The 13,599-nt window shown below is 39.9% G+C and overlaps 1 protein-coding gene across 1 annotated transcript in view; it reads right to left on the reverse strand.

Moving 5' to 3' along the window:
* USP34 (ubiquitin specific peptidase 34) overlaps window positions 1-13,599 on the reverse strand; it is a 132,353-nt gene that overhangs the window by 29,056 nt on the left and 89,698 nt on the right. Inside the window, exons 43-57 of the mRNA XM_015425498.1 lie at window positions 12,437-12,600; window positions 11,458-11,523; window positions 10,646-10,792; window positions 10,503-10,559; window positions 10,304-10,381; window positions 8,373-8,467; window positions 8,011-8,183; window positions 7,371-7,518; window positions 6,368-6,446; window positions 3,597-3,650; window positions 3,415-3,510; window positions 2,096-2,160; window positions 1,926-2,001; window positions 1,783-1,830; window positions 858-923 (exon numbers count right to left, since the gene is read on the reverse strand). Coding sequence (XP_015280984.1) covers window positions 858-923; window positions 1,783-1,830; window positions 1,926-2,001; window positions 2,096-2,160; window positions 3,415-3,510; window positions 3,597-3,650; window positions 6,368-6,446; window positions 7,371-7,518; window positions 8,011-8,183; window positions 8,373-8,467; window positions 10,304-10,381; window positions 10,503-10,559; window positions 10,646-10,792; window positions 11,458-11,523; window positions 12,437-12,600 — 1,412 coding nt within the window. The remainder of the gene's footprint in view (window positions 1-857; window positions 924-1,782; window positions 1,831-1,925; window positions 2,002-2,095; window positions 2,161-3,414; window positions 3,511-3,596; window positions 3,651-6,367; window positions 6,447-7,370; window positions 7,519-8,010; window positions 8,184-8,372; window positions 8,468-10,303; window positions 10,382-10,502; window positions 10,560-10,645; window positions 10,793-11,457; window positions 11,524-12,436; window positions 12,601-13,599) is intronic.

The raw sequence follows: 13,599 nt of genomic DNA on the forward strand, positions 1-13,599 counted from the left end.
GGAGGAGAAATATTCCGGGTTTGGAATACATTTTCACAAGCAGCTTATAAAATCTCATTCCCCCCTCCCCCACCTGGAAAAGACAACTGGAAAACATGAACTGGTGAAACAAAGCTTCAGCCAACAGGAGCTGTGTAGCTATAAGATAATTAGCATAGTTCTGTCTATGGGCCACATGGGAAGAGTAATCTGTCCTGGATTCGCTCTTCTACTATCGAAGATTCCCTTCTCTACCATCAGGGCTTCCTTCTTACAAATGTTTCAGATATAACTCCCCCACCCACCCACCCCGCCGACTACTCAAAAGTCTTGCTTACTCTGCAATCCTGCCTGCAGAGCAAGTAGGAGGAGTAACACATTCTGGATTCCCTTCTTCACAGTCAGAGAATTGCACTCCCTTACAACGAGGCAGCACTACACCTGTATCAGTGCTAATGCTGTCTTGGTAAGTATTAAAGAAAAGCTGGAAACCAGGATCAGAAGAAAATTCTGGTTAAAGGTAATTATGGTTAGTGTGAACACTGGAGAACATGCAACACTGCACCATGGTTAAATTCCAGAAAGTGATGAGAAAGGGATTTGTGTATGAGAGAATGTGGAATAAACACAGAAGCTTACAGCATACACAATATCTTTCTCACTGCTGGGAGAACAAAGTTTAATATCAATACTGAGGCTATATTTTGTGTTAGTATCTCTGAATTTTTTTTCTAGATTTCACTTTCCTTAGGCCTTTGCATTTCTAGCTCTGAGTACTGGAGCAGCCACATGAAGTGACAGCATGTATGAAAAAGGAGTGTGTGCTTTACTGTAATTGCTCCAAGGATGTTTCACTGATCTCCTCACTTTTGTCTTACCTCACAAGCAGCTTGACTGTTGTTAAACTGCTTGGTTAACAGTTCGATCCACTGAAGCATTGTGGGCTGAAAAGAGAGCAGAAGACTCCAACTGAAGCATACAATTTGCTATTGCAAACCTAATGAAAATAACCTTGACCTTCGAGTTAAAAATATAAAACCAGGGATGTCTTACACAATGCAATAATGACTACATAAATGTAGTGTTCTTACATCCATCCCCCCAAATGTTTAATAACTAGAGAGGGATTTCTTTTCATTTGGAGTCTCTTTTTTGTAGTTCCTCTGTAACAATGTGGCTTCCTTCATATACTAGGGTCACCTGGGACTATTTGGTCTAAAGGCATCATTGAATATTACATTTAGTTGGTTCACAGAGAACACTAGGGACTGCATCTATACGTATCTGTAGGAAGTTTGAGGATCACCCTGCCTTGGGAAAGAAACTTAATGACAAACTGGTCTATGCCAGCCTGAGAGGTTCTCTAAAACACTATACATCTGAAGCCTGAAACAGTTTGTAGTTTAGTAGTGCGATTTCTAACTACCTTAAACAGTCTTCTTTCCTATATATAAACCAAGTGCAGCTGTCTTCATCAAGCAATTTTATAAATGTGCTCCAAGCATTCTATTCAGAAACTTGCCCCGGCCTGAAGTAGATTCTGCTCCTTTTCTATAGGTGCTCCTATCTGGTGGAATGAGTTCCCTCAAGTAGTGAGTGGGGAGCTGTCTCTTGGGGGCACGAGGGCTATTTTATTTGCGAGGGCTTTTAATGGCATTCATGCTGTAGACATCTTCTTCAGGAGGGGGGGTAAATCGAGTTTTACAGTACACTGCATGTTTTTAATTTTTAGAACCGTGAGCTGCCTTGAACCACAAGGGAAATATTAAAATATTTTAAATACATAAAGAAACAACAAAATACCTTTTCTTTGGAATGGATAAATGTCTCCAGGACAAAAGAAGTGCTCAACTGTAAGGCAATAATTGATCATCACCAAATAATCCGAACAAACTTTCAAAGATACTGAGCCCCCCGAAAACTATTTGTACAATAAGGAATTCTACCTTGGCTGTCATCAGAGAAACTGCTTTTGGATCTGGTAATGTGCTGGGGATGCTACTACACAACTGCCACATGAACCTAAAGCCAAATATATATATATAGTTAGAATACTTAAAATGGATTTTAAAAAAGAACAGTTTTAAAAATAGTTCAAAGACAAAGCAAAGCTTACCCAAAATATGTATGTTCAAAAATATTCTTATCTTGCAGAAACTGCATATTGTCATGCCATATCCACTGAGGAGAAAAATGCTAGTTATCAGAAAGAGCAAACTTTCAGAGACATAAACATGATTTTAGCAGTAAAAGAGCAGCCAAGGCCTTATAAGAAATCTTCCCAATCTAAATTTAACGTATTTGCTCATAGTTAACTGAGTTTTTTCTCCCTCACAGCTATATCCCACCCTTCCTCCAAGTAGTTCAGGTTGGTTTTCATGGTGATTAACCCCCTTCTCAGTCATGAAGCTCACTGGGTGACCTGCGGCAGGTAGCTGTTATAAGGGACCCAAAAGGGGCACTGTGAGAATAAACTGAGGAACAGAGTATGCCATTGTGGGCTCTATGAATAAAGGGCCCCTTCTTGGCTGAATCTGTTAACAAATTATGCTAGAAAATATGCTGCTATTTTCATCAATGACCTAACATTTTCTCGTGTCTATTTCAGAAATATAACTGCTCAAATGACATCAAGCTCAATATAATGCTGTCATAAACTGAATCAGACCACCTATTCATCTAGCCCAATACTGTCCATTCTTACTAGTAGTGGCTCTCCCAAGTTCTGTGGGGTCAAGACAGGCCTTTTCCAGCTCTGCTACCTAATTACATTTTAACTTGTGATGGCAGGGACTGAACACTGGACCTTCCTGCATACAAAGTACGAGCTCTCCCACTGAATTATAGACCCTTTCCAGCTTTGTATCTAAACAACAGTGACCACCTCTTAACACCGCCATGTCTGAATAAAGAAACAGTAGTGATTTAAACCTCCCCACCCAGCATTGTCCATTTATGTAGAATATTTGTGCTTCACCACTTTCAGAACCTACCCGGAGAGGCGGCTTATAAAATAAAAACGAAAGATTTCTGGTATTTCAGAAATGCCATTTCCATTACCTTATACTCACCCTGCTTTCATCCCTTATGATTTATTTAATGAAATAAATACAAGTTATTACCCATCCAAACATTTGACTTATGGGATCAGTCATGCTAACCAATTCACTCAGTGACAACTGGCTAATAACAAGCCCAAATTCACAGCCCCTCGGCCATATCAGTCAGCAGGTACCACCACTAGCTGCAGCCCTGTGCAGATAGCAAAATGGATGGTGATGGAGGGCTATATAACTGGCTTGCTGCATGCAGCATGGGAGCTTGGAATAGCAATGCCCTACCTTGCAAAGTTTTAAAACTGGTCCATAGAGAGGCCCAGCACAGATCTGAAGAAAAAAAAAGCTTCTGGTGGTGCTTATACACACCTCTACTTACCTCTAGCAACTCAGATGAAACATCAAATTTATAGTCTCGGCCATTTTCTTCTTCTGGCTCCATTCGTTTATAGAAGAGCATGTATGCACTGTGCGTCTTTAAGGGAAGCGAAATAAAGTTTAATTTCCCTTTGAAATGAAAGAAATTGAGACATTTGTACATTCAAGGACAGAATGAAGTACCTTTTCAAAGGAGAAATCCATAAATTTATCTGTGACAGAGTCATAGGTCTTTGTCTGTCAACAACAAAAAGAAAAGAAAAAGGACACATTATTTTAATAACATAAGACCCAGGAAACTACAGGCCAGTCTAGAGATGTAAAATTTCTGGAAATTTTGAAGCTTGGAAAAAGCCCAGGGTTTTTCCATTTTTTTTTCCGGGGGGGGGGAAAAAGTCATTCTGTTACTTTAGGAACATAAAATATGACTATGGACATTTTTACTTAGCATGAAATTATCACAACTAGCATATTAAAAATATAGTGTATCCAAACAATTATTACAAACAGAATACCCACCCACATGTAAAAACAAAACTGAAACCTTTTTCTTTTCTTGTGACAATAGCACGTCCTAAAGGAAGAAATGCATCTTGTTCTTTTGTAACCTAGGACTTGCTTGTCCTCAGTGCACAGAAATTAGATCAATCTGATACCATACATATTTTTTAGAAATGATTTGGAAAACATCTGAACACCTTGTCTTAAAATATTTTATTCATCGTGTTAAAATAAAACGTTCCATAATCATTCTTTTTTCTTTTTTCTTTTTTCAATTTTTCCAATTTTTCAGGGGGGAAAAACAAAAAAGGCTTCAAGAAAAAAACTGAAAAACCCATCCCCCCCTGAATTTTCCCGGATTTCTTCCAGGCCTTCACATCTCTAGGCCAGTCAAGTCTGACCTCTGACCCAGGGAAGATACTGGAGCAGATTTTAAAGGGATCAAAGGACAACTTGGTGATCCAGGGAAGTCAGCACGGATTTGTCCCCAACAGGTCCTGCCAGACCAACCTCATTTCCTTCTTTGATCAAGTGACAAGCTTGCTGTATTGAGGGAACACTGTTGATGTTGTGTACTTGGATTTCAGTAAAGCTTTTGACAGGGTTCCCCATGATGTTCTGATGGGTAGACTGGACTGTAGGATAGTTAAATGGACAGGGAACTGGTTAAGAGAACCGCAGGGCTTGGTGGTTTTGGACACCTTAGACGGGGTCTGATTTTTGCCTGCAGCCACTAGAGCCTTCTCTGAAAGGTCGATTTTCAGCCTGGCAGCTTGATCCACACGCTTTTGGTGTAAACTGCTTGCCAACAGAGCCATCTGACAGCAATGCTGATTCTGTGAACTTAGGCAGATCACCATGAGACGGAGGGCAGGAAGGGTTGCATCAGTACTTAGTTTTCGTGACCCCCTTTCTTACGCACTGAGGGAAATGCTGATCTCCATGTTGGGGTCAGGAAGCAATTTTTCTCCAGGCCAGTTTGGCCAGGGATCTTGGAAGTTTTTTGTCATTTTCTGGGCGTGGAACAGCAGTCACTGGGGGTGTGGGGGGTACTTGTGAATTTTCTGCATTGTGCAGGGGGTTCGACTAGGTCCCCTCCAACTCTATGATTCTATTATTCTAAGCCGAGACATTGTGGATGTTCACACTAGAGGCAGTGGTTGTGGTAGTTCAAATGGGCAGCTTTAAGGCAGCTTTTTTCTATTTAAATGTATTTGGTACTATTCCACTTTCTACTAAATAGCCTATAACAGGAAACCAGACAACTTTAAAAATCTTTTGACTTTTTTCTGTATTTGGTGACACTGAATTTGTTGAAATCCAACTATGAAAGAAGTATTCCCATAATTTATTTTGCCAAAAATAAAGTGTTGGACCATTTTTATGTCTCCATTTTTGTGCTACAGCTATTCTTGCTATAGCTATAAATGTAGAGATCAGTATTCTGTTGCTTTTGTTTTCCATAGGTAATGTTTTAGGCAGCTTTCAATGCATTTTAAATAGAGCCATAGCTGTATAATAATGCCCTCCTTCCAATTCCCCTTTATACAGAAACGAAGTAGGATGAAGAAGCAAAGAGAGGAGCGAATAATCAAAGAAAATCACTGAGGAAAAACCTGTAATTATCAGAAGAGAGTGAAGACGTCCAAACTCTATGGCAGTGCAGAAAGGACTGAGGGAAAGACTGCTTGCTTCACCCTGTCATATGTCACCTGGGTGGGAAGGAGCTGACCTGTGAGGAAAGAGGGCTGAGTGCTCTGAACTTTCTAGAGAGCTTTAAAGAGATCTCTGTGGCAGGCCTGCACAAGCGTGGTCCCATGTGTGCCTTCACAGAAGTCAGGAAGATGAATTTAGGGTTTTGCTTGACTTTGCATCAGTATATGAATATCTTTGATCACTCGACTGTAGCCGGTAAAACAGCCAATGGCAGAACCGCATAAAAGAGGCTTAAAGCTGTTTTTGCCTCCAGGGTTTCAATAAAGTATAAAAACATACCACTAGATTTTGCAGTACAATAAAAGTATACTAAACAGACTGATGAGTTTTGACTGTGTATGTGCTCAAGAAAAAAAGTTGGTCTAGGCTAGGCAAGAAGTGGGTATTTCGCTACTGTGAGCTGACACCTCCATTTCTGTAGTCCTCGGGAGGTGGGAAGCAACATGAGACACCACGTCGCATATAGCTGCAAGACGGCACGTCCACCAATAGACAAGAACAGCCTAGAACTGTTAACAAATTTATTAAACCTCTCTGCTTATCTGACTCCTTACTTGGAGAATGACATGAAGGAATTGGGGTTTTATGAAGGACAAGAGCGTGTTAATCCAAAATCAAACACCTTTTAAAAGCACATACACACACACACACACAAATGAACAAAGATTGTGAAGCCCTTTGGGACAAAAACTGTCCTTACCCAACATTATTAAAAAGAGTTAAGAATTATAACTCACAGTCATTTCTCCACCAAAACATTCAGAAGCCAACTGAGCAGAATCAAACGGTTTTACTTCAGCATCATTGAAAAGATACCTGTAAAATTCAAAGATGGTTTATTATTTCATTTACACCCTACCTTTCTCCCCAATGGGGATCCAAAGCAGCCTGCGTCATTCTTCCCTCCTCTATTTTATCCTCACAACAGTGAGGTAGGGTAAGATTGAGAGTGTGTGACTGGCCCAAAGTCACCCAGTGAGCTTCCATGACAGAGCAGGAATTTGAAATTGGGTATCCCACATCCTAGTCCAACCATTACACCACAATGGTTCTCACAGACTACATCCAGTCCTCATTTGACTTCGAAGTTAATTTATGCAAGACCAATTTTTACAACATGTGCCAACAATACCCGTCATCCTCTTCTAAATAAGGTGCAGTACTATTTTAAATTTTAACCAAATAGAACAAAAGTCAACAGTGAACAGGTGTCTCACATACCATTTAAAGCTGTAACTAAAAACAAAGTATGACTTACTTCACTCAAAGGCAAACCATGCTTTGGTGAACAGGGATATTCTCAATAGTCTATGTGTACATTAGACACTTCGATCTGTTTTTTGTATTTTAATTATTATTAAATGTATTAAATTCATAGTTTATAACATTTTCTGAGATTTTTTCACGGTATTTTGGTTAACTCCATACAAACTGTTAATTACTAGGATCCCTTTATATTTATAAGCAATTTTCCCAACTGGCAAACTATTATAAACACCTGCCCCCAAATCATAATTTGGAAATCAAGAGTAAACATAGTTTGCCAATTCAGACATCATGGCATACCATGGAAAACAAAAACTCGAACCCAAGGGAATGTGTGAGCTAATGTGTAAGCCTTCATCCAACCACCAAGCCACAGTATGGCATTGCATCTGATCTGAGCTACATGTTTGTTTCAGATTGCACCAGTGAATGATGTCCCATCAACAAGAAAAATATTAAGTATTTGCTACTCACCACTTGTTGTTTTTGTAAGCATGAGGGTTAACAATATCCCTGATGAAACTATAGTAGTGTCCTCCATCTGCTGTCCCTGTATGTACCGTTACACCTATCAAATCATACTCATAACTCTTGGTCTCCTTTAAAGTGTCATCCTTGAAACCTTAAAACAATTATTGTAATATTTTAGCAACTCATTATTTTAATCTTCTGAACAAATCCTGCAAAATCACCTACAGCTTATTTAAATGGAGGGATCAAATGAGGACATACTTCTTACATTACAACACTGAGCATGTGCAACCCTTGCAGAAGGAATCAGAAAAACAGCAGCAGGTGAGGTCTCCTGAACACTGACCAGTGCACATAAGGAAGGGAATAAACGATACAGTGGAAGACTAGATCAACTCCTCATTCAGTATTTTCCCAACAATGGAAAAAAGCCAAAAAACCCCAATCACCCTTCCATGGGGGAACTAAAGATGCATCATTCCTAATAGCTGTAAAAACCATGTGCCTATTTTCCTTAATTTTTACAGACATTCTTCAGTAATGGAATACAGAAACAATACTAGACACATGCATGAAGAAGACTTGTCAGAACTGGGGATGTTTGGCTGAAAGGAATATCTTGAAGTGAACTAAAATCAAATACCTTCCTTCCTGTCATTCTTTCCCATGAGGAAATCTTCTGTGTAAGGAGTCATGTCCAGCCGTAATGGAAATGAGAAGTGTGTGTTGACCTTTTCCTTCATCATAGTGACCATGTTAAAGGTGTATCGCATTGTGTTGAAGCTTAGGATGCGAGGCAATTTCTTAAAACATGCCCTAGAGACAAAACCATAATTTCCATTATGCGTGATGTTTAAAAAGCAGGGTTTTTTATGGATGACATCTTTCTAGCACAAAGAGCCTGTTTAGACTGCTAATACTAATTGCGCATTGAAGGAAGCATGTAGCAGAATTAAATGTTAATGACAAAAAAGGAGCCTGATAATAGTTTCCTGTCAATCTTACCTTTTTTCAGCCCGTACTTTCTTCCCACAGTGAGAACACGTATACATGTTGTCACCCTCCAGGGTATCTTTAATAGTAACCTCATCAAGAGATTCCTATATAGGTATATAAAAGACAGAAGACACAGGAAAAAGCTATTTAAATATTAAAGACTACGAGTCACTAGTCTCTATTTATTATAAGAAATAACATTTTAAAGGAAAGATACACTACTAAATTATTGCACTTGAGGGACAACATGTGTATTATTCTACAGGATTATTTATTTAAAACATTTTAACTAGCTTTTCTCTTAGAAATGGGACCCAAAGCTATATACAAATTAAAACCCAAAACCTGTAACAATAAAACCATAGAAAAACAAAATTAAATCAGAGAAAGAACAAAAAACTTGATTATCCACTATTAAAAACCCTTGAGAAGAACTCTGTTTTACTCAGCTTCCTAGAAGTCAGGAGGATGGTCACATTCCTAACAATTTTCAGAAGGCTGTTCCCTAGAATAGGTGAAGCTACAGGGAAAGCCTATAACTGTTGGGTAGTCCCACCATGAGGTTATTTTCCCTTCTGCTGGAATGTGCTTTGCTCTGCAGCTGTGTTTCGGTTTTGCTCCTTATCTGCCTGCTGGCCTTGAGCGCTCATCGCTTGGGCATGAATGCCTCTGATTCTCCCGCTCACCCCTGAACCGTTAAACAGTTCCCTGCGTTTTGTATTCATTGCTTATTGGCCTCTAAGTGTCAGGGGGTCTTGTATGAACCCACTATATTTACTATTGCCATTTTGTATGCGCCATTCCTGACTCAAAGAGTCCAAGTTGACTTCACCTTTCTCTGATCTATAAAGATGAATCTAGTTAAGGCATGATAGAGGCAACTGTGTCTGCCATTTAAGATGGGACTTTTATTTCATATGAGGCACCCTAAAGATTGCTTCTGGAATTAAGCTGACAAAGACTGTATAATGTATCAGTATACCAGTAGTGGAGGGGGAAATAATCATCACTAAGATACATATCACTGGACTTTCCCCCCAAATCATCAACTGGAACGCTTTTGTTATCTAAGTGCAGCATTTAAAATTACCATAGAGAGACATACATTCTATTAAGAATGAAATAAAATTTTTCGATGAGTAGTCAGAAACAGCAAAACAAAACTGGAATTCAGTGGCACCTTAAAGACCAACCAAATTTATTCCAGCATAAGCTTTTGATGAAGTGAGCCTGGAATAAATTTGGTTATCTTTAAAGTGCCACTGTACTTCTGTTTCAAGTAATTTTTTAGTCAGCATGGTTTTTCTTTCATCTCTGCATGTGCTCAATGTTGTGCACAACAAAATCAAAATGTTCAGGTCAAAAAAGAAACAAAAAAAAAGAAAAGAAAGAAAACAGAACCACCAGCAGTATGAAAAAATGCCAGTAACAGCATAGCTCACAATCACATCATTAATCAAAAATTGTATGACTCCTTCTAAAGGAAAAGCATTAGCCAAATATTATACACCTCCTTCCAAAAGCAAGGAGGTTACTACAAAAGCACATATCTTTTTCACAGACAGTTTCATAAGTGAGGAAGCTAAAGGTATAAAGGCACTGCTTTTCACAAGCTGTGAAATTGTCTTATGCCAAATCAGATTATTGGCATATCTAGCCCAGTAAACCCAGTGCTACTTTGATTTGCAGTGGCTCTTTGGGTTTGTAGGCAGGCCACTGCCTGCAGTCTTTTTAACTGAAGATGGCACGGACTGAACCTGGGACTTCCTGTAAACAAGGCATGTGTTCACCCACAGCACTCCCTTCTCCAAGAAGCCAAACAGTATTTATTCAACATGTTGCGTTTGTGAAGTTTCCTTGGCATTGTTCTCTGGTAGTATATGCATGATTAAGGAGACTCGAGAGAAGCTTGAAATGATTGCTGGCATGTTATTACTCACATAAATATTCTTCATGTCTGCTACTTGGCATCTCACTGTGTAGAACTCTTCAGCGGTCTGGCTGACATGCTCACAGTCCTAAATGGCAGCAGCAGGAAAAAAAAAAAAAGTTGAAGGATTCAGTCAATTTAATTTCCTACTTCCAATGAAACACGGCAGCTTTACAAGAGAAAATGGGCACAAGAGAGAGCCAACTCACCAAAGAAACAACATTGTTTGTGATAACACCTCCAAACAAGCTTTTCACTGTGTTCTTCTGCAGAAGAATGAATTATTTCAGTCAATTTGACAGAAAACAAAAATGTTCTGAAACTCACTTTTGCATCCTGACTAGAAACTTACCAATTCTGGAGACATTTCTTCAATTTTTGTTATTAGATCCGTAAAGAATTCAGTCATATCTTTTTGTTCACCAGTATTAAGCGGCTGTTTATCCATGGTGTAGGTTTTACAGAACGGCCTTGGATTGTATGCTTTGCACTCGCTTTCCTGCATAGGCAAGAAGAAAGAATCGGGCAAAAGAAACTATTAAAACATAACATGAACTCCACAATAACCAACTCCAAAGGCAAATTCATAATTAAGTCAGGTAGTATTTTCTAGCTTTAGAAGTAGATTGATATGCACGGAAAACCAAATATTTGAAAATATGGAAGGAGCAATTTGGATCTGAACATTTATGTTTGGGGCTTTTTGAGAGCTGTAAGGAATGAGCACATTATTCAGTTGCCTATAAATGAACTGACATGGATAGATGGGCTGAGTCTTAAAAACAGAACATCCTTTCTACTAGTTGCGACTTGCCTTTGTAAATCCCCAACCCCTACATGGGTAGCACAAAAGCTGCACAAAGCTGTTCCCACTACAATGTATGTATTTACTTCATTTACAATGTGCTGTTCTCCCACAGTTTCAAGGTGGAAGACTCTTCCTTTCCAAATACTGATTTACTCAACTGACACAGTAGTATTCAAGCAGAGCAAGGGAAGAGCTTCCAGCATGCAGAGGGAAGGAGGCAAGGTCCCAATCAAAACCTACTACCTAATCCTAGAATTTGCTGTCATTGCATTGCAGAGAAATACAGATTATTCAACTGCGATACAAGTTCATGTGTGAAGAAAATGAAGTTTTCAGAAGAACTACTCTAAACTTACCATTAAATGCGTAAACATTTTCTGAAGTTCTAAGAGGGTGGTCTTGTGCTTCATATCCTCTGAATACTTAGGGAAAATACAAGATTAGAGTGTTTCACAATTTATCTGGATTAAAATTCTTCAAGAAAAGTCAAATTTAAGTTTAAGAAGCAGAAGCAGAGTTGGTTTTATACCCCACCCTTCACTACCTGAAGGAGTCTCAGAGTGGCTTACAATCACCTTCCCTTCCTCTCCCCACAACAGATGCCCTGTGAGGTAGGTGGGGCTGAGAGAGCTCTGAGAGCTGTGACTGACCCAAGGTCACCCAGCTGGCTTCATGTGGAGGAGTGGGGAATCAAACCCAGTTCTCCAGATTAGAGTTCACCGCTCTTGACCACTATATCAAACTGGAATAAACTCAGCAAGGACCTTATTTCACAAATTATCAAACAAATAACTTATTCTCTAGGAGCGGGGAAAGACCCAACAAGAGATCTGAAGCCGATGTGCTGTGAAGCAGGCAAGACAAACAACTGAGAGGGGTTTATTCTCACAGCAGGGCATACTAAGCAGCTTAATTACAGCATAAAGTCTTGCCTGCTGGAGCAAGGGGGAGGAGCACCCTGTCTCTACTGCTTCAGGCATAGAGGTCTTTCACAGCTTCGTGATCCGAGAGGCTAGGGATGGAAACTGAGACATTCTGCCTGCAAAGTACATGCTCTGCCTGTGAGCCATTGCTTCCAACTGTTCTTTTCCACTGGCAGAAAGGCAATTCTAGGGGATTTTAATATTTTTGCTGATTGCCACCACTGTGTCTGTGGGGGTCCCATGACCTCAGGAGCAGACAGAGAGGGCTCGGTGGGCTGTGGTAGCAAATTGAGAGTCCTATTCCACAAACTTTGCTAGTGGTTCACTGTGTACAATTTAGCCTTTGAAAAATCTGTCTGCACCTGACAACTTGTACTTAAACATGCACACAGTCAAAACAAGGGGTTTGTACCTTCGCAGTAAAGACGGCTTGCCTGGCTTCTGGTATCATATACAGTTGCTGAATGGTTGATGCCAAGTAACAAGTTGCTCCAAGGTTGGTCAGACCCACAAACCTGCATTCAGCTCTGACATCATCGTGTGGCCAATAATCCCACTTGTAAGGTGCATGGGAAGCTGTCAAAATGAAGGGTACTATATTAACACAGGACTGGAAATAACCAAGCACTTGATTGCATGCAATGAGTGGGAATTTTCTCTAAGAAGGCAAAAACGTAGCATCCCCATTAATGCTGTCTTCAGGGTTGAAAACTGCCCACAGAATTCTATCCCCCAACCTACTTCCAGAAAGCTTGGAACAGCCCTTGCATTCTTGCTTTAGAACTCAGATCCTCTCTTTAAAACAGGAGGGGAGGTCCCCTGAACTTTGAAAGAAGTACACAAGAACTGATCCTTCCTTATGTTGTGGAAGGTGGAGAAAGTGACCCCCTCTTTTCTTGGGTCGTGATGTCAACGAGTTCTTTCTATGGATAGAAGGCAATCCCTCCTCACACTCATCAGGCTGATGTGAAAAACAGACCTCTCTCCATCTTCTAGGAAAGCAAGCAGGGACTCTCTGGGGAAAGGGATGGAATCTAATCAATTCCCCTTCTTTCCAAGAATAGGAGCTCAAAAAGCCATGACCATCTGTAGTCACTTAGCTTCCAGGAATGCTGATTAAGGAGCACCAAAAAGGATACAATCCCAATGTAGCTAACAGAGCTCATTCTGGTATAAAACTGAATTGCTTTTTAGTGTTTCCAGTGCAAAGGATTTCTGCACAGATATAGAGACAACTGAATGCTGGAACCTCAGACTGTGTGTGACACTACACTGGTCTATTTCTACAAAGCAGCTCTGAAAGATTTTCCAGAGCCCTTCCCACCTCTGTTCTCTTGGTCTCCAGTGAGTAATAAATATTTCCTGCTGCCTCTGGAGCACAATCTCCTCCAATTATTTATTCATTCAAATATTTATACCCCATCTGTCTTTCTGGATCAAACATTTGTCCTCCTGGATCAAACATTACAGATTAAAACCAAATAACACCCCAAATATTATAGGTTACCAAAGCACAGAATTGGGGGTCATGGCCTTTTGGTTGTGGCCCTATCAAATCACCCTCCAAGGCCTGAC

Source organism: Gekko japonicus, unplaced genomic scaffold, assembly GCF_001447785.1.
Source record: "Gekko japonicus isolate JY-2015 unplaced genomic scaffold, Gekko_japonicus_V1.1 scaffold480, whole genome shotgun sequence".
Lineage (NCBI taxonomy): Eukaryota > Metazoa > Chordata > Lepidosauria > Squamata > Gekkonidae > Gekko > Gekko japonicus.